The 23,423-nt window shown below is 34.4% G+C and overlaps 1 protein-coding gene across 2 annotated transcripts in view; it reads right to left on the bottom strand.

Annotated features, from left to right (window-relative positions):
* The window catches only part of CSMD3 (CUB and Sushi multiple domains 3), a 1,080,374-nt gene that overhangs the window by 159,011 nt on the left and 897,940 nt on the right, over positions 1-23,423 (bottom strand). For both annotated transcript variants that reach the window (XM_003782396.2, XM_003782397.2), the window contains 3 exons: positions 3,195-3,308; positions 2,594-2,689; positions 800-1,003 (listed from right to left, as the gene is read on the bottom strand). In XM_003782396.2, coding sequence (XP_003782444.1) covers positions 800-1,003; positions 2,594-2,689; positions 3,195-3,308 — 414 coding nt within the window. The remainder of the gene's footprint in view (positions 1-799; positions 1,004-2,593; positions 2,690-3,194; positions 3,309-23,423) is intronic.

Raw genomic sequence — 23,423 nt, 5'->3', positions numbered from 1 at the left:
AAAAGTGCCCTGTGAATTATGCAAAATAAGAATAAGAAACTTATTCAAATTACAGACCAATATAACTTCAATGAGAAGGAACCCGACACATTAGAAATATTTCTTACCCTGAGGCTAAGTCTTTGAATGTAATACTATATAATTTTATAAAGTAATAATTTCTAGATATTGCCTTGGAATAAAGAAGAGAGAGAGTTCCACACTTTTTAATATTGTCTATGTGTAGGGAACACCATAAGAACCAGAGTCATTGTGATTATCCTGAAATGAGGTAAGATTCTAAACTACTAAAGACCCGTAACTTTGGATAGCATATAGTCTATTTCCGATGAAAATTAGACATAGGATTGCAAAAAGATACTTTGAAACAATGAGATTAGGGGCTAACATCATGCGTTCTAGTTATTCAAAATGTTACAACCTATATTTGTCAAAGACAGAAAATCTCTTATTTTATATATATATATAAACTAATAGAATAAAAGAAAAATTAGAATTAACTAACACATATTTTCTAATTCTTTTGATGACATCTGTATGAATTAATAAATTAGGATGTATTCAGCTAAGCAAACTTAAGTTTTTTCACCATTTTATCATCAAGACAATTACAAACTTCCACTTGATTTTCATAATTTTTATAATTTCATAATTTTTATAATTAAATATAGAATATCTAATAATTATATAAAATTAGTGTATAATAAGATGCTCTAATTAAAAAAATTGAAAGATGTAAGGTAACTAATTTTTACATAAAATATGTACAATCACAGACAATATAAATTTATATACTCACCAATACAGGTAGGTAAGGAATCATTCCACTGGGCTAATGAATTGGGCACTGTATCACACCTAATTGCTATGGATCCATAAAGAATATATCCTGGATTACATTCAAAAAGAACCAATGAACCAACTGCAAATTCATTGCCAATTCTTCTTCCAAATCTTGGTTCAGGCACAGAACTGCATTGTGTAGAACTTGTTCTAGGAACAGCTGTGTAGAAATAATTACTTATTTTAATTTCATATTTGGTAGACAAAAACAGATTCCAAAATGTAAATATTTAAACAAAATACAAAGAAGTCTTCACTTTTTGTTAGAACTTGAACTAACAATTTGAATGCATTTCAAAAAGTTTAAAATTTTGTACAGAATAAACTACACATTCAAATCAATATTGGCCATCCAGACATTTTACTACAAAAGTTTTAGGTTTGATCATTTAAACAACACTAACTATGCTTTTCTGTCTATATTTTGTTTTATCAAATTCTTAAGTTAATGTAGCAAAGTACATTTGGATATTATAATTTATGAGATTAAAAAATTGGAAGTTTTTTTTCTTATTACAGTTGGAATAACAAGTTAAAAAGTATATGTCAGATTTCATGAAATGATTTCACAATTTTTTTCAGTATTTGTTTCTTAATTAAAACACATTTAAAAAAATTAAACACAACACGATTAATTTCATAACATGTTTACAAAACGTAATTTGCAATACATGTTTGTTATTGATGAAGATAACCACAGTCAGGCTAGCAGAATATAAGTCAGACAGATTAACAACAATAAAAGTTTTTACTTTAATAATCATATGACATGAAATTTGCAATTGCTATTAGATTTACAGGTATGTACTTTGATTGTGCCTTTTTATTTTTTAATTTAGGAAAATAGAATGATAACAGGATGTTTTTTCTTTTTAAAACACATAACAAATGTGATTAAAGAGATTGACAATAGCCCAAAAAAAAGATATGATGAATTCCAAATAGATTAATCTCCTTTATGTGACTTGAGTAAATATAACTACATCGTGATAGTGCCTTTTAAAATTCACAATACCACATATTATTTATGGGGGTAAGTACTACTAAAAGTAAAACAGTATAGTATATTATTCAACTGACAAATGGGATAAGAAAGTTGATAAGAATATCACATCACGAATGTTAAGAAATTTCTTAGAAATAAAGCTGAAAATGTATTTAAGAGCTGCTACGTGATTAGACATAATTCAAAGAAAATATTTAAATGATGCTTCTTGATTTAGTTTAAAAAACAACATGGAAAATCATCTATAAAAGGTGAGAAAAAAACAATGTGAACAAACTTCCAATTGTACAAAATCCCTAATCAATGTGAGGAAAGTTTCAATTCTTTTGAGAGAATGAAAACTATAATTTTGGAATGAAGTAATGATTTCCTTGGCATGCCTGAGTACATCAGCAGAAAAACTTGTACATTTTTAACTTAGAGTGCCAGACTATGAGAAAATAAAAATGCAGAGAGTGAAGAATTGTCCGAAAAAAACCCCAGATGTTTTGAAAACAATATGTTGGAAGGAAGGAAAAGCAGACATTTAAATTGAGAATGATGATGGAAGTAACAGGTCTTTTTTTTTTACTTTGGTCAAAGTGATAATATCGAAGTGAGGAGGGAGGGGACAGGGTAAAACTACTTTAAAAAACCTTTCGTCTCTCCAATATGGTTAGAGGATCTCATCATCAAATAACTCTGAATATAGCATGAAAATTTATATCATTCCTTAGTGTGTTTCTAGACTACAGGGTCACTTACCTTGATAAACAAAGTGAAATCCCTTAGCTGTTATTGGTCCAACTGAAGTAAATCGAATTGTGATCTGATTACCTGAACTCAGTGGAAGTGATTCTCCTACTCAACAAAACAAACACTAAGATATCATAAATAATTTTCATTCAGTAAACCTAACAAATCATATTATCTTACACTGTCATTTGAAAATGTCAATCTATGTTCTACTAAATTACTTTAAAATATCCTACTGCTAACAATATACTTTCTTTGGGTTCAGTCTCCATTGCAACCTTTTTACCAGAAGGCTTTAATTATATTTTGATACATATGGCCTTCGTCTTCAAAGAATCCTTAAATATGTTATATTACATTAAACACCACAGTCTATGTGATTCAGTATTATATTTACTTGATTACCATCTCAGAAAATAGTTGTTTATATTTTTTAACCTTCTGATTTACTGTGAATTGTGTTTCTATTTTTTTAAAAAAGAAAAAAAATGACTATTTCCAGTTTACTTTATTTTTAATATGGTGACATAAAACTCGACCTTCACTACAATACTAATCAAAGTCAGTCTATAATCAATATCTGATGCATGGCAGTTCTATTAAAGGATACCTGAATGGGATCCTGAGAGGGAGGATAACAGAGAAGATTGCTGAGTTGGCCCATCAAACACCTCAACAACATCGTGGAGTGATGTCTGGAAAAATACAAACTGGCCAAACACCACTGATCAACAGGAGCCAGGAGAAGCAAACCAATCACCAACCATCCAAAAACGAAAACAAAAAACAAACAAAAAAAAAAATAGAAAGAGGAGGAGAGAGAGAACAAAGTATTACAATATAATAGTGATTTTTTTTCCTACCATTTAAAAAAGGAAAGGTGCCAATTGGTTGATATTCTTGACACATATATTTGGGTCATAAGAGAAGTGACCATGACCTCAAAGTGATATAATTTTAAGCAAACTATTTTTTAAAAAATAAATGGGTGTAGCAATTAATTTAGATAGAAAGCTTAAGGTTGATGATTAATACTTTATAGTAACTACATTGGATTTTCCCGATGGTAGTTTCATTCTTTTCACTTTGTGACTCTCTTCTCTTTTTCTAATTTTTTCTCCTCTTTTAGATGAGATAAACAAAATTTCAATTCAGGGGATTTGCTTTTAGCTTGTCTTAAAAATATTCCATTATGAGTAATAGTTTCATTAGAAAAATATCAGAAAGATATTCTTCAGATACAGCATTTAGTTCACATCATAAGTTTAAAATGATTCCTGAACTTTTTAGCTAATCTTCTGCCAAAGGAAAGAAATATTATTTATGACTCCTTAGCAATTGAGTTATTACAAAACATTATAAAATGATTACTTTTTATGGTGATGACACTTCTGAAGTACTTAGCAAGAGAGCTTTATCAGTGCCTTTTTCACTACATTTTTTTTACTTATTCCTTAATCATACAATCTACTTATATAAAGAATCTACCAAAACTATAACTTCAGAGAAAGAACTTGTTCCAGAGCAAAAATCAGCTTGTTTAGTGTTATTTTTTTTTAAGGAAATAAGTGACAACCATTATCCTCAAAATATTTTATTGGATAGAAATATTCTGGAGTTTAAGTGAGTAAATTGAAAAAATAATATTGTAAACGCAAAATTACTTTTACAAATTCAAAATGACATTGCTTTAAATTATATAATTGCACGACTACATATGTATTTAAACTTCTGATTCACATGTCACACCTGAGTTCAAGGTGTGGACATCCTCTGTTGGTTCCTATAAAAACAGACTAGTTAGTTCAGTTGGAATGTGCTGAGTTTTGCTAATGACAGAAGGCATACATAAATTACTACAAACAAACCTACACTTCTATGTTTTGGCCCATGAAAATAAGCTGGTGATCTCAGTCCAGTTCTTTGTGGAGTAAATGAAAATGAACACACTAGTTCATACAGTATCATTATTGCAAACAATTTCTGAACATTGCAGTTCTAAGATTTGTCAATAAACCTCCTTAAAATATTGACAACAAAATTGTTTCCAGCAAAACCAGATACATGTAGTAAATTATTTTAATGATGTACAAGTCATATGAAAAAACTTGAATACAGACATTTTTAAAAAATCCCAAATTTGCTCCACCATACCTAAGCTATTTTTATAATAATAAAAAAAAATTAGAAAGGGTTTTGTTTTCTGTTATTACATTCGATTAGATTGGTGCTTGGCTGATCTACTTTGAATTGTGTCTTTAAAAGTTTCTATTTATTCCTATACTAGATAATGAAAAGATAAATAAACAAACAAACAAATAAATAAAAAGTTCCTTTTATAATGCAGAGTGCCATTGTCTTGCTAAGTAGCAAAAAAAAAAAAAAGAAAAAAATCAATTTAATCAGAGAACTTTGCTACACAGAGTACCCTGAACAATAGACTCTTGGCAGGTAATTCATTCTTTAATCTTTGTAAGAGGTCATTATGAAAAATTGAAATTGAAATTCAACAATCTTTTACTCTTTCTGCCTAAATATCTTAAGTATTTCATTAGAAAACACGCCCAATTTTCAAGAACACCACTACCTTTATTTACATCTATGTAGTAAAACAACCAAAATACACAGTTATCCGAAAGCTTTTTGTAAGACAAAAAAAAGTAAACCCAAAGCTTTCTCTTTTTTTCTTGTCTTTTAGTCTCTTTTGAAGTATTACCCAGACCTTCCTGTCATCTCTAAATTGAACATGTTGAAACGATACCTGATAACTATTGATAATGCAGCCATTAACACAATATTTTAGCATTGTGTTAAGTTAAAAATACTATAGGCACACTCTTTTGAGTTTTGCAGTGCAATTTGTTGTAGTTATTAACTTGACTGGGAGAGTGGAGAAGGGTCAGAGGTGCAGGAGCACAAGGCTGAATCTTGCCTTATTAAGCAGTGAACAAGCTGCTTTTCTTTAACGGCCATCTAACTGTGCATTCATATGGGCAATCGAAATTTTAAATTAAAAATAGCTTTCATTAGAAAAAGTTACTCCGGGAGGATAGTAAACCATCATATTAAAGACAGATTTTAAAGTACATGTTTAATAAATTATTGTGTAGCATGAAGAATCATGAACACGTGCATAGTGGTCTGATTTCCTATTCGCTATAGTATTAACTTTTGTCTCATGAACTAATATGTTGTCATCCTGAACCAGATTTCCCCTTTTCAGTTAAAAGTCTTAATAATTAAATGGTAACCCTCAGGTTACTTTACCAATCTGTCTGTAAATGTCTTAATTTACTTAGTAATTTTTTTTAAGTTCTGATAGCAGTAGGTCTTCTGCTTCCAGAACATTCTGAATAGCTAGAGGCACCCTTTGTCTTGCTGAAACAGAGGCAGGGAAAATTTGTCGGAGATTTTAAAGTGGAGCAAGAGATCATTGGTAGTTGTTTTATGGCAAACAAGTTGCCCAGCAAATCTGGGTCACTTGTGTTTTGGGGACCTGTGATGTAACGCGAGGGATTATTGTTCAGGGAACAGAACTATTCTACATCTATTTATAAATTCATTTTAGCATTCCTGGTATCTATTTATCTATCCATCTTTCTAATTTATCTATTGACCATTTATTATTTGGTTATTTGAATTTTCTTTTGAACCACTATAACATGCTACTGGGTTTCTCATTATTTAATTGATAGTTATATTAAAATTCTGATACATGTATAGCTCATATTTGTATGATAATTATAATTATGCCCTCTTTTAAACAAATATCTTTTAATATTGATCTAGATGCTCATGTCTCAACCTAATGCCTAGATCATCCCTTTATTTCTAGAACTACAATCAATCCCTGAAATCTGGGCTTATTATGCCTTTTAGAATGGCAAGCTCTCTTGTCTGTTTCTTAGTTTCCAAGCAGCGATAAAGAGGTAAAGTTGCATCTCAGCTTCAGATTTCTTTCCTTTCTCTGGAGCTATGCATGTAGATATCAAAAATATTTTGTTCTCACGCTATTGGAGTCAACTTTACACATTAAGCTGTTTTGTGAGGGAAACATCAGTTTAAGGGATTTTTTTTAATCTTCCTGAAGCATAATAGATGATAAAGATAATGTTTTTCACCCTTTCATTAAAAAAAGTCAGATCAGATTTATAATTTTAAATATATAATAGCAATCTAGAAAAAGTAAGAATAGTAAATAAATAACATTAAAATAAATATGTAAAATGTTCCTATAAATGCTATGGAAATCATCTATTTTTCATGTCTGAGACTGCTTGTGATCTTATTTTTCATACATTTTACTTTACAATAGAATTTATTAATTCTGCCAATGTTAGTTGATTCTATTCTATGATGTACCAGGAATTTGGTTAAATTCTGGAGTTTGTCATGAATATACCCAGTGTCCTTGCACTCGGATCTCAATACCTCTATTTCTATTCATTGAGGAGGTAAAAGATATATGTTAAATTAGCCAATCAAATTAATTGCTAAACAACAGGACACTTTGTATACATTTCCATGCAGATTATTGCTATACTAACAATTTAAATCCATTCTTCAAAGCAAATCCTCTACAAACACCTGCAGGAGTCTCAGATTATATAGTTTTTTTAAATCTACACCTAAAAGTTTAGCTTTTAAAAACTCACTTACAAAGTCTACTTCAATCAGTTAGAGGAAACCTCCAATAAATAATATTGCTAGAATGTTTATAGCAATTTTAAAAGTTTATCCTCGTTCATTTGCCTTTCCATGAGTAAACAAACTCAGAGGAGAGTTGGAAACTATGTATCTATCTAGCCTTCTTCCCAGAGAAAGCAAGGTTTATTTGACATCTAGTCTTTTAGTATCATACCCAATCAAGATAGAGAGGCAAGGTTCCATTGACTGAGAAGGTTTTCGTGGCATAAGTTTCCATTTAACTGTTTCAGGGATCATTTGTTCCTATTCTATAACAAACTTTGTTAAATCCATTTTCCTTTGGTCACATTCACTGAACTCCTGAGGTTTTGTCCACTCTGCCAAATTTAGCAATTAATACAAATGTACATTAATAAAGGAAGAAAGTACCTGGGATGGCACAGAAACTCCGGAGCATTAGTGAAGCTAAACTGTTAGAATGCTCAGGACACACTGAAAGTTGCCCTAAAAGCCTCATTCTGGAGAACAGAGTAAGAGATGCCGTGAGCGTAACCCTGCACCAAGGTGGGTTAGTGCTCATGGAGATGTGCGCTTGCTCAGAACATGAACTGCAAAACAGGAAGTTCAAGTTCTCTTCTCTACTAAACAATACTCTGGAATATTGTTAGAATATTCTGCCATTGCTAGAAAAGAGTCTCTCCTTGGCCAAAGTTTAATAACACCTCTCTGAAGGCTCTGCCTATCTAGGCCTTGACTTTTCACTTCTGCGTCTGTTTTTGTACTGTCCATTTTTAGCAACAATCGGTGAAATGAGTTTAACCAAAATCCCCTATAACTGACCACCTGCTCAACCCCTGCTGTCTCCTCAGTCAGGTCTGTGGTCCCAAATACTGGTCTATGGACGGGACCTGCGAGGACCCAGGCTGCAGGGCGGGAGGGGAGTGGCAGGAGAGCAAGCAAAGCTGCATCTGTATTGGCAGCTGCTCCCCTTTGCTCACATCACATCACGGCCTGAGCTCTGCCTCCTGGCGGACCAGTGGCAGCATCAGATTCCCAACGGGGAACCCTACTGAACACTGTGCAAGCGAGGGAGCTGGGTTGTGCATTCTTACAAGCCTCTAATGCCACTGAGGTGGTGACCTAGTGCTGGGAGGTGACTGCCAATGCAGACTGTCATTAGCAGAGGGGTTTTACTGCACAGAGATTATAATAAATCAATCACTTGCAGATTCATATCAAAATCACCCTGCTCCATCCCACCCCATGGAAAAACTCTCTTTCAAGAAACTGGTCTCTGGGGCCAAAATATGTGGGGATTGTTGGCCTAGGTGATGTCTCATCACCCTGGCTTGCCTATAAGAGTCCTGGTAGGTTGCTGTAGCCAGAATCACACTTCTACTCTACTCCTTGGCTATAAATTCCTCTTCTCCTTTTTGTATTGCAAATTGAGCTCAGTATTTCTCGTAGCCCTACTGCAAACCTCTTCACAGTTTTTTCCAGGCCTACCTTGGTAATACTGAATAAAGGCTGCTTTTTCCTTCATTAACAAGTGAATAGATACATATTTTTTAAAACATTGCCTAAGCAAACCAGAAACGTTAAGAAGTCACATTTAATTTTTGTGGCATTGAAATAACTAGCTGGTACATTGTATGGAGGTTCACTGATTTAGCAATTAATTAACTTTAAATGAGGATAATAAAACAAATATGGACATAATTACTATAATTCAGTGATCAAGACTGAAGTTATTGAATTAAAAATGAAAATTGAATTTATGCAAATAAAGAGGATTTCAATTTTGTTTTTCTCAGTTTCTTCCAAAAGGGAATAATTCTTAGAGTGTCCCCATGGCATGCTTGTAGGGAAAGGGAAAAATTTATAATCAGACTGAGCCATGGTTAATGGAACGGATGTAGCCACTTCGGTGGCAGGTGGTGAATAGTTACAACGTCTAAGAGTCCGTGGTCTGATTCAAACTTGTTTTCGTGTAAAAGGGATGGAATTTGGTTGAGAGAAGCAGGTCTCTCTGGGAATCGATAGTTCATGTAGTCAGAGGGATAGAGCCGTATTAATTATGGCATCAGGGAATGAAAATGACAAGTCGTCTTTGCTATATGGGAGAAAAGATGCGAGAAACCTAGACTGTCAGCATCTGCACCTTAGAAGAATCAAGGGGACTAATGTCTTCCAATGAGCAACGCATGTGTCTGAAGTGCCCTGTGATAGGAGGGTGTTTCCTAGAACTGCCTATTGAAGAGTCAGGGATTCAGGCTCTAGAATGAGACCTTCTAGGACTGAATCCAGGATGCACCATGTGGGAAAGTTACTTTACCTTTCCATGCTTTGGTTTCCTCATCTGTAGAACAGAAATAACAAACATACCTAATCTCCTAGGTGTTGGTTGATGTGAATATCACGTAAGTTGATACTTGTAAAATACTTTGAACTGTGTAATACACATTGGTTACCATTACTAGCAACTTGGCTTTGACATATATATTCTACAAACTCCATCTGAACATTTCCTGTTAGGCAACGTTTAGTTGACCTTTGATGTTAGCATATCCTCTCTCATCATCTGTTCTCTACACGTGCATATCTAGAACAAATGAGAAAACTGATAGGATTAGATGAGTATTCCAGCTATTATAATCAAGGTTAATTTGTGTTCCAACTTCAATATGTCTATGTAATGGTCTGTCTACTCATTTTCACATTCTATCTATCCTTTTGGCTAGAAGAGAAAAATATAATTATCAGCTTCTCATTTGAGCTAAGAAAAAGGGAGCTAGGTGAAAGACCATTCTACTTCTGTGTCTGTTTACTCCCTCCACCCTAAGGCCCTTGATTGCAAGGTCAGTGAAACCCCATCAAAAAGAAATAGTTCCGCACAGAAAGGAGTCTTGGCAAAAAAAAAAAAAAAAAAAAAAAAAAAAAAAAGTTTTACATTCCTATTAGATCTCAGCTTGATTTAAGATGTGTCTGTTAATCCTTTTGCAAAATCCACACATTCTATTGTAGGCTAGGGTTTATTTTCATGACTATATTAGGAACTCAGCTGGTTTATCACTCTGTTAAAAATTTTGTAAGAAATCACCTTTGTTCTGCTTTGCTTGCATTTTATTCACCAACACAGCACAGATGAAAATGCACGTGTGCACCCACACTACTAACAGAACAGAAATAAAGAAGGTTCGGATCCGAGATGTGTTTAGAACTGTACTTGATTATGTGAGAAAGCATAAAAAATTACTATTGGTGACACAAGCTATCAAAAGGTTTGGATAGTTTGGCATGAATTTTGCCTTACACTTTCATCTCATGTGAATATTTTGAGACAAATTTTTAGAAATTTTCAGGAATCTAATAAGATTTCCCTTTTATTTATTTTTTAGAAGTAGGTCTTACTCTGTGACCCAGGCTAAAGTGCAGTGGCATGATCAGTCATAGTTCATTGAAAGCTCAAACTCTTGGGCTCAAGTGATTCTCCTGCCTCAGTCTCTCAAGTAGCTGATACAACAGGCATGCTCCATCATGCCCAGCTAACTTGTTATTTTTTGTAGATTCAGGATCTCTCTCTGTTGCTTAGGCTGGCATTAAGTTCTTAGCCTCAAACAATCCTCCTGTCTCAACCTACTAAAGCACTAGGATTACAGGCATGAGCTACCGTGCCCAACCACGGCCTCCCTTTAAATGAGTAACATACACAATGCAGATGTCTTTGCTGTCTGTATGGCAAACCTTGACCTGTGAGAGAACTTACTGTATAAATCATTAAGAGGTTGCATTCTAGGATCATGATTCCACTTGGATATCTGATGATTTTATAGGCTTTCTCTTTTAAAGATGATTACAAAGTATTCAATTAAAACTTCAATTTTATGGAAAAATATAAATAAAACTTTAGTATTATGAAAATTTACTCTCACAAGCATCAGAAAGACAGAACTTTTTAAATCAGTACCAGATGAATCAACGTGATATTTATTTTTAAAATGCCACCTAGTACTAGTGTAGTAAAGTACGAATAGTAGTAAAGTACTAATTCACAAGTAGGTGCTTTATACTAATATAGCATTGTAAAATCTGAAAAGTTAGTGGAGAAGTTGCATTAATTTATACATAAGTTTAATATCCTTAATCTGAAAACGCAAAATTCAAAATGTTTCAAAATCCAAAATTTGAGTGCTGACATGATGTCATAAATGGAGAATTTCAGAACTGAAGTCCTATGATAGTCAGCATGTATTAATAAAAGGTATAAAAGTACCTTCAAGGCTTGATGCCTGTAGCTTAGCAGCTAGAGCACCAGCCACATACACCACAGCTGGCGGGTTTGAACTCAGCCTGGACCTGCCAAACAACAATGACAACTACAACCAAAAAATAGCCAGGCATGTGGCAGGCGCCTGTACTCCCAGCTACTTGGGAGGCTGAGGAAAGAGCATCACTTAAGCCCAAGAGTTTGAGGTTGCTGTGAGCGCTGATGCCACAGTACTTACTGAGGGTGGCATGGTGAGACTCTGTCTTAAAAAAAAAAAAAAAGTACCTTCAAGATATGTGTGTGACTCATTATATATATATATGCAAATATCAAAAATTTGAAAAAATATGAAATCTGAAACACCTCTAGTCCCAAGCTTCTTAAATAAGGGATACTCAGTTGTAATAATAAACAAGACTTTTATCAATTGTTTGGAAACTTTTCTATTTTGTACATATCAGTTGAATTTTATACGCTCACTATTATTATTACAGTACAGAGTAGTAAAGTACTAGTTCACAACCAGGTGCTTTATACTAATACAGCATTGTAAAATCTGAAAGCCACACCCCAGCACGGATGCTGGGGGCATCCTGCTCTACAGCACAAAATCTAGAAGTGATAGGTTAGCAACTCAGTAAGGATAATCAAATCATTTCCAGCCCTGAAAATATAGATACCAATATCTTAACATGTATTGTTACTTTATAATAATTAGGACATAAATACGTTATTAAAAAATCCATGGATCTGACTATGGTATCCAGTTATTTCAGTAATGTAGTAGCTCTTGGAATCTAGGTCTGCTTTGAACTCAAAAGGTAGATGGAGTCCTAACTGATCTTCCTGTTAGCAATTTCTCCTGTGATAGTCCTGTCAATCCATAGACGAGGTTCCAGGCTTCCCTAAAGCTGGTCATCTCTCAGTATTTTGCCAATTTGCCTACTGTCAAAATTTCAAAACTGCCTATTTGACATATTTTAGATGTATAGACACTGCAGAAACTATCTTATAGCAAATATAGTCCAATTTTCTTTAATTCTAGAAGCGAATATCTATTCAGCTGCAATCCAGCAGCTTATCTGCAATTTGGCAGTTGTAACATTTCCCAGCAGCTGAGAATTAATTTGGTGTTTAAAAGCAATGAAATCAAGAAAAACATAATAAGCAATTCCATTGCATGTTTAAAAGAATCAAGACAGGAACGCAAAATAAGAAGTTTAAAGTGTTAGAGTATTTTATTAACACTTTTATTCTGAACTCGCTTTCAATTTGGATAAGTATGTTTCTTTAAGTGTCTCTAAGATTATTTTTCTACACATTTGGTTGAAAATGGCTGCCAAATCCCAACTGGGTCAGACAGATTTAGGTCAGGAAAATATTCTTATAGGGACTATAATTTAAATTAGTGAGATTTTTTTATTATGGAAAATTTCCAACATATATCAAATACACAGAATAATGAATTAAACACCCATGAACCCATCACCCCAGTTAAGCACTTAGCAACATTTTGCAATCTTAATTCATGTTTCCCTCCCTATCCTTGGAAAATGTTAAAGCAGTTTTCCATAAACACTTCAATATTTATCTCTAACAGAAAAGGAGTTTAAAAAATTAACCATAATGTAATTGCCAGATCTAACAAAATTAACAACAATTTCTTTGTTTCATCTAACAGCCATTTTTTATTCTCATTTCCTTGATTTCATCCAAAGAATCTTTTTTAATTTGCTCAAATTCAAACCCAAAGTCCATATTATTTCATTTGCCTGATGTGTCACTAAAGTAACTTTAAAACAATGTACTACACTCCAACCCCCATCTTATTTTTAAGGTCAAATATTTATGGAAAAAAATGTGACTCTGTGGAAGGCCCAGAGACTGAAATAAGATGAACTCAACGTTCAAAATTGTTTTATCATCTAGTTTTTGGTGAGAGTTAATTTTATGAAGTTACTGTAAGTGAGTAGTCTGCTTGGAGGCCGCCTTCAGAGGGGAGAAAATTGCTATATATATATGGTTCCCGGTCCCCATAACTCCTTGTTCAAATAGAGGAGCTCTATTTCTCTCTATTTGTAAGACTTTGACAAACAACTTAGCATTAAGTACAGACGCAAGTTCTTGCTTTTGCTGAATTCTTTATCTCCACTCTGCATGCTGACTCCTACCTGCGCCCCCCCTTTCTCCTACCCCCACCCCACCTTTCTCCTACCTGTGCCTCACCTTTCTCTTACCTGTGCCCCACCTTTCTCCTACCCCACCCCACCTTTTCTGCAGGTACAGCCCAGGAGCCCTGTAACTCCCAAAGTTTCACTGCCTTAAGGGCTCTTTACTTGGTAAAATTCACAGACATTTAAGGATGACATGTGGAGGGGGACATCACAGGGCAACATTTTTAAAGACATCCTCATCCTACAAAAAAAAAAAAAAGGACAGAAAAACTGAGGGGACATCAGTCATCTCTTGAACTTGGGTTCTAGCTTTCCAGGAAATTCCAAGGAATTTCAAGGTTACTTATTTTGTTATAGATTTAATTCTACACTGACCAGAGACCATTAGAGATATCCTATTAAAGTGAGAGAATTTGAATTGGCTGCTGCTAGAAATTGAGAAAATGGATTACTTGGTACATTCACTTCTTTTCTTTTCTTTTCTTTTTTGAGACAGAGTTTCATTTTGTTGTCCTCGGTAGAGTGCCATGGCGTCAGAGCTCACAGCAACTCAAACTCTTGGGCTCAAGTGATTCTCTTGCTTTAGTCTCCTGACTAGCTGGGGCTACTGGTGCCGGCCACAATGCCCAGCTATTTTTTTACAGACTGAGTCTTGCTCTTGCTCAGGGTGGTCTCAAACACGTGAGCTCAGTCTATCCACCTGCCTTGGCCTCCCAGAGTGTTAGGATTACAGAGTGAGCTACCATGTCTGGCCATTCACTTATTATCTAGATAATTAAAAAATATTTTTAAAGGTATTGCCCATAATAATGACTAGTAACCATTAACTAAACACTTACAATATTTAATGGACTATGAAAAGTTCTTTATAGCTATCAGCCAGGTTGTTCTTCAAAAAATAAAACCATTTTAGTAGGCACTATTAGCTCCATTTTACAGATGAAAAACCAAAAAAACCCTAAAACTTATGTAATTTATGAAAACTACCCAAAACTTAATAAGCTGGCAAGGAAAAGAACCAAAATTTGAATTCATAGGGTATGATCTTAATTGAGCTTAGTCTCAGAGCAGCCTGGGGTTTTCTATAATAAAAATCAGAACTAAAAGGAAAGATTAAATTATTTCTGGATATTTTTTGGGGAATTATTGGAACATATTTTATAAAATATTTATAAATGCATTCATCCTAAATGATCAAATTATTACTTAGTCAATATCAATAATAAAGGAGTGCATTTCCGTTATCTTGAAAACACTCATATCATTGATATAAAATGTATTCTTAATAAATAAGGTGACAAATATTCTGTAGGCTGTTAGCACTCTTAGGATGAGATTTTAAAATTCAGAGGAGATGAGAATCTATTAAGTAACTTTTATTTTTACAATTATTGCCTCAAAAGTATTATTCTCAAAAAGCCTGGCATTTGCGGTCTCACAAATCCGGATTTGACTAGCTTGGCCACTTACTAGGTGTATGACTTTGAATAAGTTACTGACTTTCCGGAATCTTTTCATAATCTGCAAAACCCACTCCTTAGACATGAATCTGTAAAGCATCCCTCCCAGGAGGTACATCATATACACAATATTGGTCACACATACACATACTATTCCTGTGATCTATCCTTTCTCTGAAAAATTTCTTCTCCAGAGAGTATATACACACATAACGGAGCATGGAGATGTTGAAATCAATCTATAGAATATATATTGTTCAAGAAACACATTGAATTGTGGTAGTGGACAAATAGTCTTATTTATTGTTTTACTTCTCCAAGAGACTTTTTTCAATAGTTATATTTTTCTTTTCAGAAACAGTCCTAAAACTGTATTGTCTAGGGCAGTGCCTGTGGCTCAATGAGTAGGGTGCCGGCCCCATATAATGAGGGTGTTGGGTTCCAACCCAGCCCTGGCAAAATTGCAAAATAATAGCTGGGCGTTGGGGTGGTACCTGTAGTCCCAGCTACTCTGGAGGCTGAGGCAAGAGAATTACCTAAGCCCGAGAGCTGGAGGTTGCTGTGAGCTGTGATGCTGCAGCACTCTAACAAGGGCAATAAAGTGAGACTCTGTCTCTAAACCGTATTGTCTATAAACATAAAAAGAAAATAATTATGCTGATCTTCCAAGGGCTACTCTTTAAATATCACATACAACTAAAGTAGCATAACTCACCATTGCTGTTTCAACATCAATCCACCACTCTTGTCATCTTCAACATTGATTTTTGGCAATACCATTATCATCATCATTATCAAAAGCACCAAAATATTCATCTGTAATTTCATTTCACATATGCATTCATGTATTAAATCATCATTTACGACATCCAAAAACACCTCACTAATTCCTGAAAAATTTAGAAATGGAAATCCTAGATCTCATAAACATTGATATATTTCAGCTTTTTCTTTTTTTAAAAAAATTTCAGATTAATGTGAGGGTACAAACAATTAGGGTACAATATTTGAATTTATTAGGAAGAGTCTCTGTTGTGGTTGTGTCCAGCACCCAGAAGATATGCCATATACCCTACCTTGTGCCCATTCAGTGGGCGCACCAGGCCCTTCCCTCCTTCTCTCCCTGCTTCTTCCTCTCCCCTTTGAATTGAATTGAGTTTTTCTCTTATGTGGGCATGTATTAAATCAAATGCTGGCTTCCTATTAGTACTGAATTCACTGGATACTTGCTTTTCCATCCTTGTGATACTTTACAAAGAAGAATGTGTTTCAACTCAATCTAGGTTATTACAAAAGACATAAAGTCTCCATCTTTTTATGGCTGAATAGTATCCCATAGTATACATATATCACAGTTTATTAATCCATTCCTGAGTTGATGGGCATTTAGGTTGTTCCCATATTTCGGTGATTATAAATTTAGCTATGATAAATAATCTAGTGAAAATTTCCTTATGTAAAAGTGACTACTTTTTCTCCTGTTAATGGGATTGTGGATTAAGTAAAGGTCTATTTTGAGTTCTTTGAAGATCCTCCATACTTCTTTCCAAAGAGGCTATATTAGTTTGCAGTCCCATCAACAGTGTAAAAGTGTTCTCTCCACATCTGCTCCAGCATCTGCAGCTTTGGGACTTTGTGATGTGGGCTATTCTCACTGGGGTTAGGTGACATCTCCGAGTGGTTGTTGATATGCATTTCTCTGATAGGGACAATGAGCATTTTTCAAAAATTTGTTACCCCATTCATCTGTCTTCTTCAGAGAAAGCTCTGTCTTTGTCTCTTGCCCAGTGATAGACAGAATTGTTTGCTTTTGTTGTTATTGTTGTTGATTAATTTGAGTGCTCTGTAGATTCTAGTTATCAACCCTTTGTAAGATTCATAATATACAAATATCTTTTCCTATTCTAATGGCTACTTTCTTGATTTGTTATGTCTTTGTAGCTGTACAGAAGCTTTTCAGCTTAATTAAGTCCCAATTGTTTATTTTTATAGCACTTGCCACTGAAAGCCAACATCTTTTAGAGTCTTTCCTATGTTTTTGTCTAGGATTTTTCTTTTCTTTTTTTTTTTTTTTGCAGTTTTTTGGCTGGGGCTGGGTTTGAACCTGCTACCTCTGGCATATGGGGCCAGCGCCCTACTCCTTTGAGCCACAGGCGCTGCCCTTTGTCTAGGATTTTTATTGTTTCATGTGTTAGATTTAAATCTTTTATCCATCTTCAGTTATTTCAGTTTTTCATATAAACATACTTTTGACTAAAAAATCATTTCGGTTACAGATAAAACTGACAAAAATTTAAGACTTTTTACTTGTGCACATGTAAATCTTGGATTAGTAGTACTAATGGATAAGCAATGAGCCTATTGATATTTGAATCTTCGATTCTTGACCTAAAACCTTTACACACACACACACACACACACACACACACACACATTAATTCAATCATTTGTAAGAAAATTGATAGATACATTATGTTAAGGTATAATATAGTTTATCTACTGTCCAGAAGGTGAACATTTTTGGTCCTTGTACTGCTGTGTGATGAGGAATTCAAGCTTCTCTTGTTAATTAGACATGCCAGAAGTTGTGAAGTATAGAATCATTCTGAATTCTTTACTAAGCTGTAACTTCCAATGAAAATATCTCATTTTACATTATAAAGAAGGTTTTTACTCATACGTGCAAATTTTATTCATAGAATACTATGAAGCCCTTGGCTTTTAAAAGAAGCTGTGTGCAAAATGTGTATTGGATTGTCTTCAAAGTGCAAATGGTTGAAAAGAAATTTTTTGGTATATGATGTAAATCAGCTGAATAGCAGCACCTCCCCTCCTCCATTTTACTTGGCAGGGCATTTAACTGCTCAAAACTCAGATCAACTCAAATAAAAGAAAAGATGATTTTAAAATATGAACAGGAAAAAATAAACTCAACTATTTTAATGTATTTCTAGTTATCATAACAAAGGTAAGAACAATTAAGAAGTTTAAGTAAATATTTAAAACTTAATTTAAACACAGACTTTCCCTATGACTATCAGGTTAAAGACCTATCAAAATATAATTTAAATGTCAGTCATCTGGTTTACAAAGTGTAGGAACTCACCTCAAAACACAAATAGAACTGCTTTAGAAAAATGAATGAGATCTTATTCTTAAAGGAACTTAATTTATTGAGTCCTCTTAGAGATCAAGAAGGATAAGATATGTAATTCCACCAAATTATTCAGTTATCCCAAGTATGTCTGAACTTGATCCAAATTACCATCAGAGAATTTTTTTTTTGACAGAGTCTCATTCTATCGCCCTGTGTAGAGTGCTGTAGCATCATCATAGCTGACAACAATCTCAAATTCTCAGGCTCATGAGTTCCTCTTGTCTCATCCTCCCAAGTAGCTGAGATTATAGGTGCCTGTAACAATGCTCAGCTAATTTTCTCCTATTTTTAGTAGGGACAGAGTCTCACTCTTGCTCAGTCTGGTCTTGAACTCCTTAGCTCAAGCATACCACCCACTTCAGCCTTCAAGAGTGCTAGGATTACAGGCGTGAGCCTCACAACCAGCCCATCTACACTTTATTTCATCTTCTCTTTTATTTAATAAGAGCCTGGTTACTGAAATGTTTCTTAATTTCTGAATATGTAATTAAATTTTATACCCAAGTTATTAGTTGCTTGAGATTCTTTATAGTTAAATGATGCTGGGCTCCAATTATTAATAAAAGAAACTACATGTAAAAGGGATCATTGTTATTCCAAAATAAATAAGAGATCCTGAAAACCATTGTGAAAGGGACACAGTTTGAAAAGCATATTAGAAATCTTGCACTAAACTCTATTTTTATACTTTTTACTTTTTCCATATTCAGAGATAATAGGTATCCAGTGTCTTATATTACATATTACATTTTTATTTTTAAGACAGAATCTTGCTATCTTAACAGCTAGAATGCAGTAACATGATCATAACTTAACTGTTACCTTGAACTCCTGGGCCTAAGACTAACAGGAGCACCTGTCATCATGCCTGGCTAATATATATGGATGAAGTCTCACTATGTTTTCCAGACTGGTCTCAAACTCCTGGGCTCAAGTGATCCTCCTTCCTCTGCCTCCCAAAGTGCTGGAATTACATGCTTGTGCCATTCTGCCCTGCTCAATTTATTACACTCTGGCTTCAAATTATAAATAATATTCTGACTTCAAATTATAAATTTCAAATTTCTTCCAGGTTAATTTAGACTTAATTTATGGATTAGGTCTACGTAAGTCACTGAATTTATGAACAATTAAAGTCAGTGGAGAGTAAGAAAGGGCCATGAACACAAATCCCAAGAAGCCCACTGTCACTCTGACAGGGTTGTATTGGCTGAAGTTAAGTCTGAGGAGATTGATGTGTAGTTTTGAATCTTACTTACAATAACTTCAGTAGTGGATATGATTACACCCATGTCAAGAATGAGAATATAGACTCCAAGCTGCTACAAACTGCCCCAAGAAAGATTTATGAGCGGAAATTCATATTTAGTATATCTTAAATTAATACCACCCATTTTTAAGCACTATATAAATAATGCTGTATCAAGCAGATGATAAAATTTTTTTTTTTCAGATGGGATCTGTTTTTTAACAGTACTTTCCTCCTATGGTAAAATTGTTTTCATTATTAATTACAAAATGAATAATTATGACCAGAAAATATTTTGAAAAGTTTATTTTATTAAACTATATACCCATGTATAATAGTAATAAAAATTAAAAAAACATATTATGATACAAAAAAACAATGAAGTAATACTTTAATTATATAAATGCAATTTTTTTAAATGGGAAAAATTACTGAAGTTTGGATTCTATTCTAGTCTTTTAAATTTTCAGCAGATATAAAACATATCCAGAAGAAGGCTTAAGGGAAAATAAGCCAAGTTCTGTTTCTATGTCTTACAATCATTCTTACAATCACTGTTCTAATTAAATGCTGTTTAAATATAGGAATATACAGTAAAAAAGGTTGGTAACATGAGCCAAGTGAGCTAGGATAGTTTCAAATTATTAAAAACTTACTCCAAAAATTATAGTTTAGCTTAGTTCAACTGTGTCAAGGGCAATAAATAAATAAATAAAATACTATTAGTCAAGTGTACACACGTGTGTGTGTGTGGGGGGGGGGATATGTTATGTGTCTGTGCAGGGGGTGGTAGTGAAAACATTTTAAAAAGTTAATAAGCACTTTGGGATAGTTTGTAGTGATTATACATCTACTGTATTTTTGTGAAACAATTAATTTGCATCAATGCAACTAAATTTAAAAATGAAGTATTCCATTTAGTAAAGAGTGTCTGGTCACTCTGTAACCCTTCTTCTTGTACCCTCGTGAAGCCAGACTTTTCAGCTTGATGCTGCCACTAGCATCTCTTAAAATTGTGATATTCTCCCCCATTTCCCTGACTTTGTTAGTGCTCCACTCTGAATCTCTTAGCTAACATCTAACCATCTTTGAATTAGGTCCAGTGAGCTGGGACTAGCAATCCCGCTCCCTATCATTACCCTGGAATTCATCAGCTTGAGCTCTGCACAAATACGCGTTCATTATATCCACTGCTTATGGGGGTCACCCAAGTTACTACACTATTTTGAATTTCTGCTATAAATATCTTTTATCTCTAGTACTTGAGATTGTGTGTAGATTTCAGTACCTTCCTTGGCACTCACTATATGTTTATACAATGAATGTGGAAACTCCAATCATATACAAAAAATAGAATCCAAAATGCTGAGATGATGTTTTCACCCTTTCTGGGTAATCACAATACCTTGCAATCATTTAAAATACCAGGTGTTAAGAAATATTGTGTCAGCATGTCTCTCCTTTTTCGTTTTGTTTTCTGTCATAAACGATCAATATTGTTTACGCAATTATCCATCATATCTGATAGAACTTCCTTAAATATAAATTGAGTTACCACGAGTTGCTTTAAAAGGATAATGAAAATGAGGATATTTAGTTCAGTTCACTTGAGATTGATGGCTTCCTGTCTTTGAGAAGGCAGTACGGAATGCTGGAAGTCAAAAAGAAGCTGCCTGTCTCAAAGCTCATCTTCCTCTCCCAACTTGAGGAAAGATGTCTGCCTAGTCATCTAATCCATTCATTGATAGTCACGCTGGACTACTCTGTGTCTATGCGAGGCTGTGAGGTACAGGGCCTGTCCTATGGATCTTAGTCCCAGAACACTCAAACATCCAAGTCATTAATTCCTATCTTCTAAATCTGTCTTAGAGACACTTTCTCTCCATTCCCATCATTATATCCTCAGTTCAGGCCCACATCATCGCTGGCCTTCTGTGTGAAGTCCCCATGTATAAATCTGGTGCAGCACAATTTATTCTCCAGGCCTTTATGGAAGGCATTAACCTCAAATGCAAATCTGATCATGTCACTTCCCTATATAGGACTGATTTGCTGTGGAATTGAACAGATGTGCCGCATAAATGGTTTGATATTTTCATTTTCTTTCTCCCTCAATTATTTCTCTGGCTTTTAAGTGCTAAGGCTTATTTAGAACCCTGTCACTACCGCCACAACTACTATTAAGCAAAGCATTCATGTGTACTTTTTCATTTTCTGAGGTGAACTCCAGATTATTAAACTATCTTAGTATTTTATTAATGCTCATTAAACAAGAATAAGTGCTTTGCAATTGTTAAAATCTAGATTTGTAATTTAATTTCGTAACTTGGAGTTACTAAAAGCCAAGGTTAAAACAGGCTTAAAAATGTAAGTGCACACAATCTTGTTTCAAACATACATATATTCTTAAACAGAGAAAACAGTTGCATCATAGAAGGTTAAAAACTTGAATACACTGAGAAACCAAATGGAGATTTGCTTTTAGGAACAGAAGAGTGGAAAGTATAAGAAAATCTCAAATTTAGAGCCAGATTAGAAGTAAGGTTAATGTACAGTTGTTCAATAAATATTAATTGAGCATTAAGAAAGGATAGCCTGAATGACTATTCTTGGAGCAGAGGATGTGCAGTTCTTATCCTCAAAGGTCTTACAGGCGAGTTGGAAGAACTGGTGCTTTGCACATACCTCTTACCACCCTGTGTGCTGCAGAGATTCTTTCCTTCTTTAGAGTTCTTTTCCTGCTACTCCTTGCTTACAAAGTCCTCCCTCCTCCCCTCCTCATGTCTGACATCTACTCCCTGCTAGCAGAGAGCAAGGCTCATCTCCTACAAAGATCGTCTCTGAGTCCCTGTCATTCAACCCCACACAAATCTTTTTTTTGTATCATAGTTGTGCACATTAATGCATTGATGGGGTACACTTGCACTCCCAGGCATTACTACTGGCAATACCCATTCTGATACACATATGTTGTCTTTAGCTCTTTTTAAAACCATTTAAAAATTAAAAAAATTTTATATCGACATAAAATTATACACATTTAATATATATAACATAAAGTTCTGAAGTATATGTACATTGTAGAATAACTAGCTAATCAACATATATATTACCTCACATAGTTGTCTTTTTTGTAATGAGAACATTTTATGTCCACTTTTTTTATTTGTTTGTTTTTTTGGCAGTGTTTGGCCGGGGCTGGGTTTGAACCCACCACCTCGGGCATATGGGGCTGGCGCCCTACTCCTTTGAGCCACAGGTGCCGTCCTTATGTCCACTCTTTCGTCATTTTTCAATACTACAATATATTGGGAACTACAGTCACATACTGAACGACAGATCTCTTGAATGTATTCCTCTTCACTGTAATTTCCTATCCTTGACCAACATCTCACCTTCCTGCCTTCTGGTAAGAATAATTCGACTTGCTTCTTCTCTGAGAACCACTTTTTTTTCACATAATTGTGAAACACATTATTCTGGTTTCTTTCTTTTTTTTTTTTTGTTATTATAAATATAGCTGCTATGAACAGTTTGTCTGCAGGTTTTGTGTGGATATAATATTGTCACTTCTTTGCAGTAAGACCCAGGACTGCATTTGCTGTGTAGTGTCACAAGACTATGCGTAGTTAAAAGAACTAGCAACAACAGTAACCCTGCCACACTGTCTCCCAGAGTGCCTGGATGATTTTATACTCTGACCACCAGTGTATGAGGGGACCAGCTATTTTAGATTCCACATAGGAGTGAGATCATCTGGCATTTTTCATTCTGTGCTTGGATTACTTCACTTAACAGAATGTTCTCCACTTTCATTGCAATGCTAATTCAAAGGTGACGTCTGATGACAGGCCCTCTGTGTCTCATGCTGCACGTGGCACTAGG

This window comes from Otolemur garnettii, unplaced genomic scaffold, assembly GCF_000181295.1.
Source record: "Otolemur garnettii isolate 467f Iridium unplaced genomic scaffold, OtoGar3 scaffold00004, whole genome shotgun sequence".
NCBI classification, from domain to species: domain Eukaryota; kingdom Metazoa; phylum Chordata; class Mammalia; order Primates; family Galagidae; genus Otolemur; species Otolemur garnettii.
Note: the sequence above shows the minus strand (reverse complement) of the source record. Positions and strands in the feature narration are given on the sequence as shown.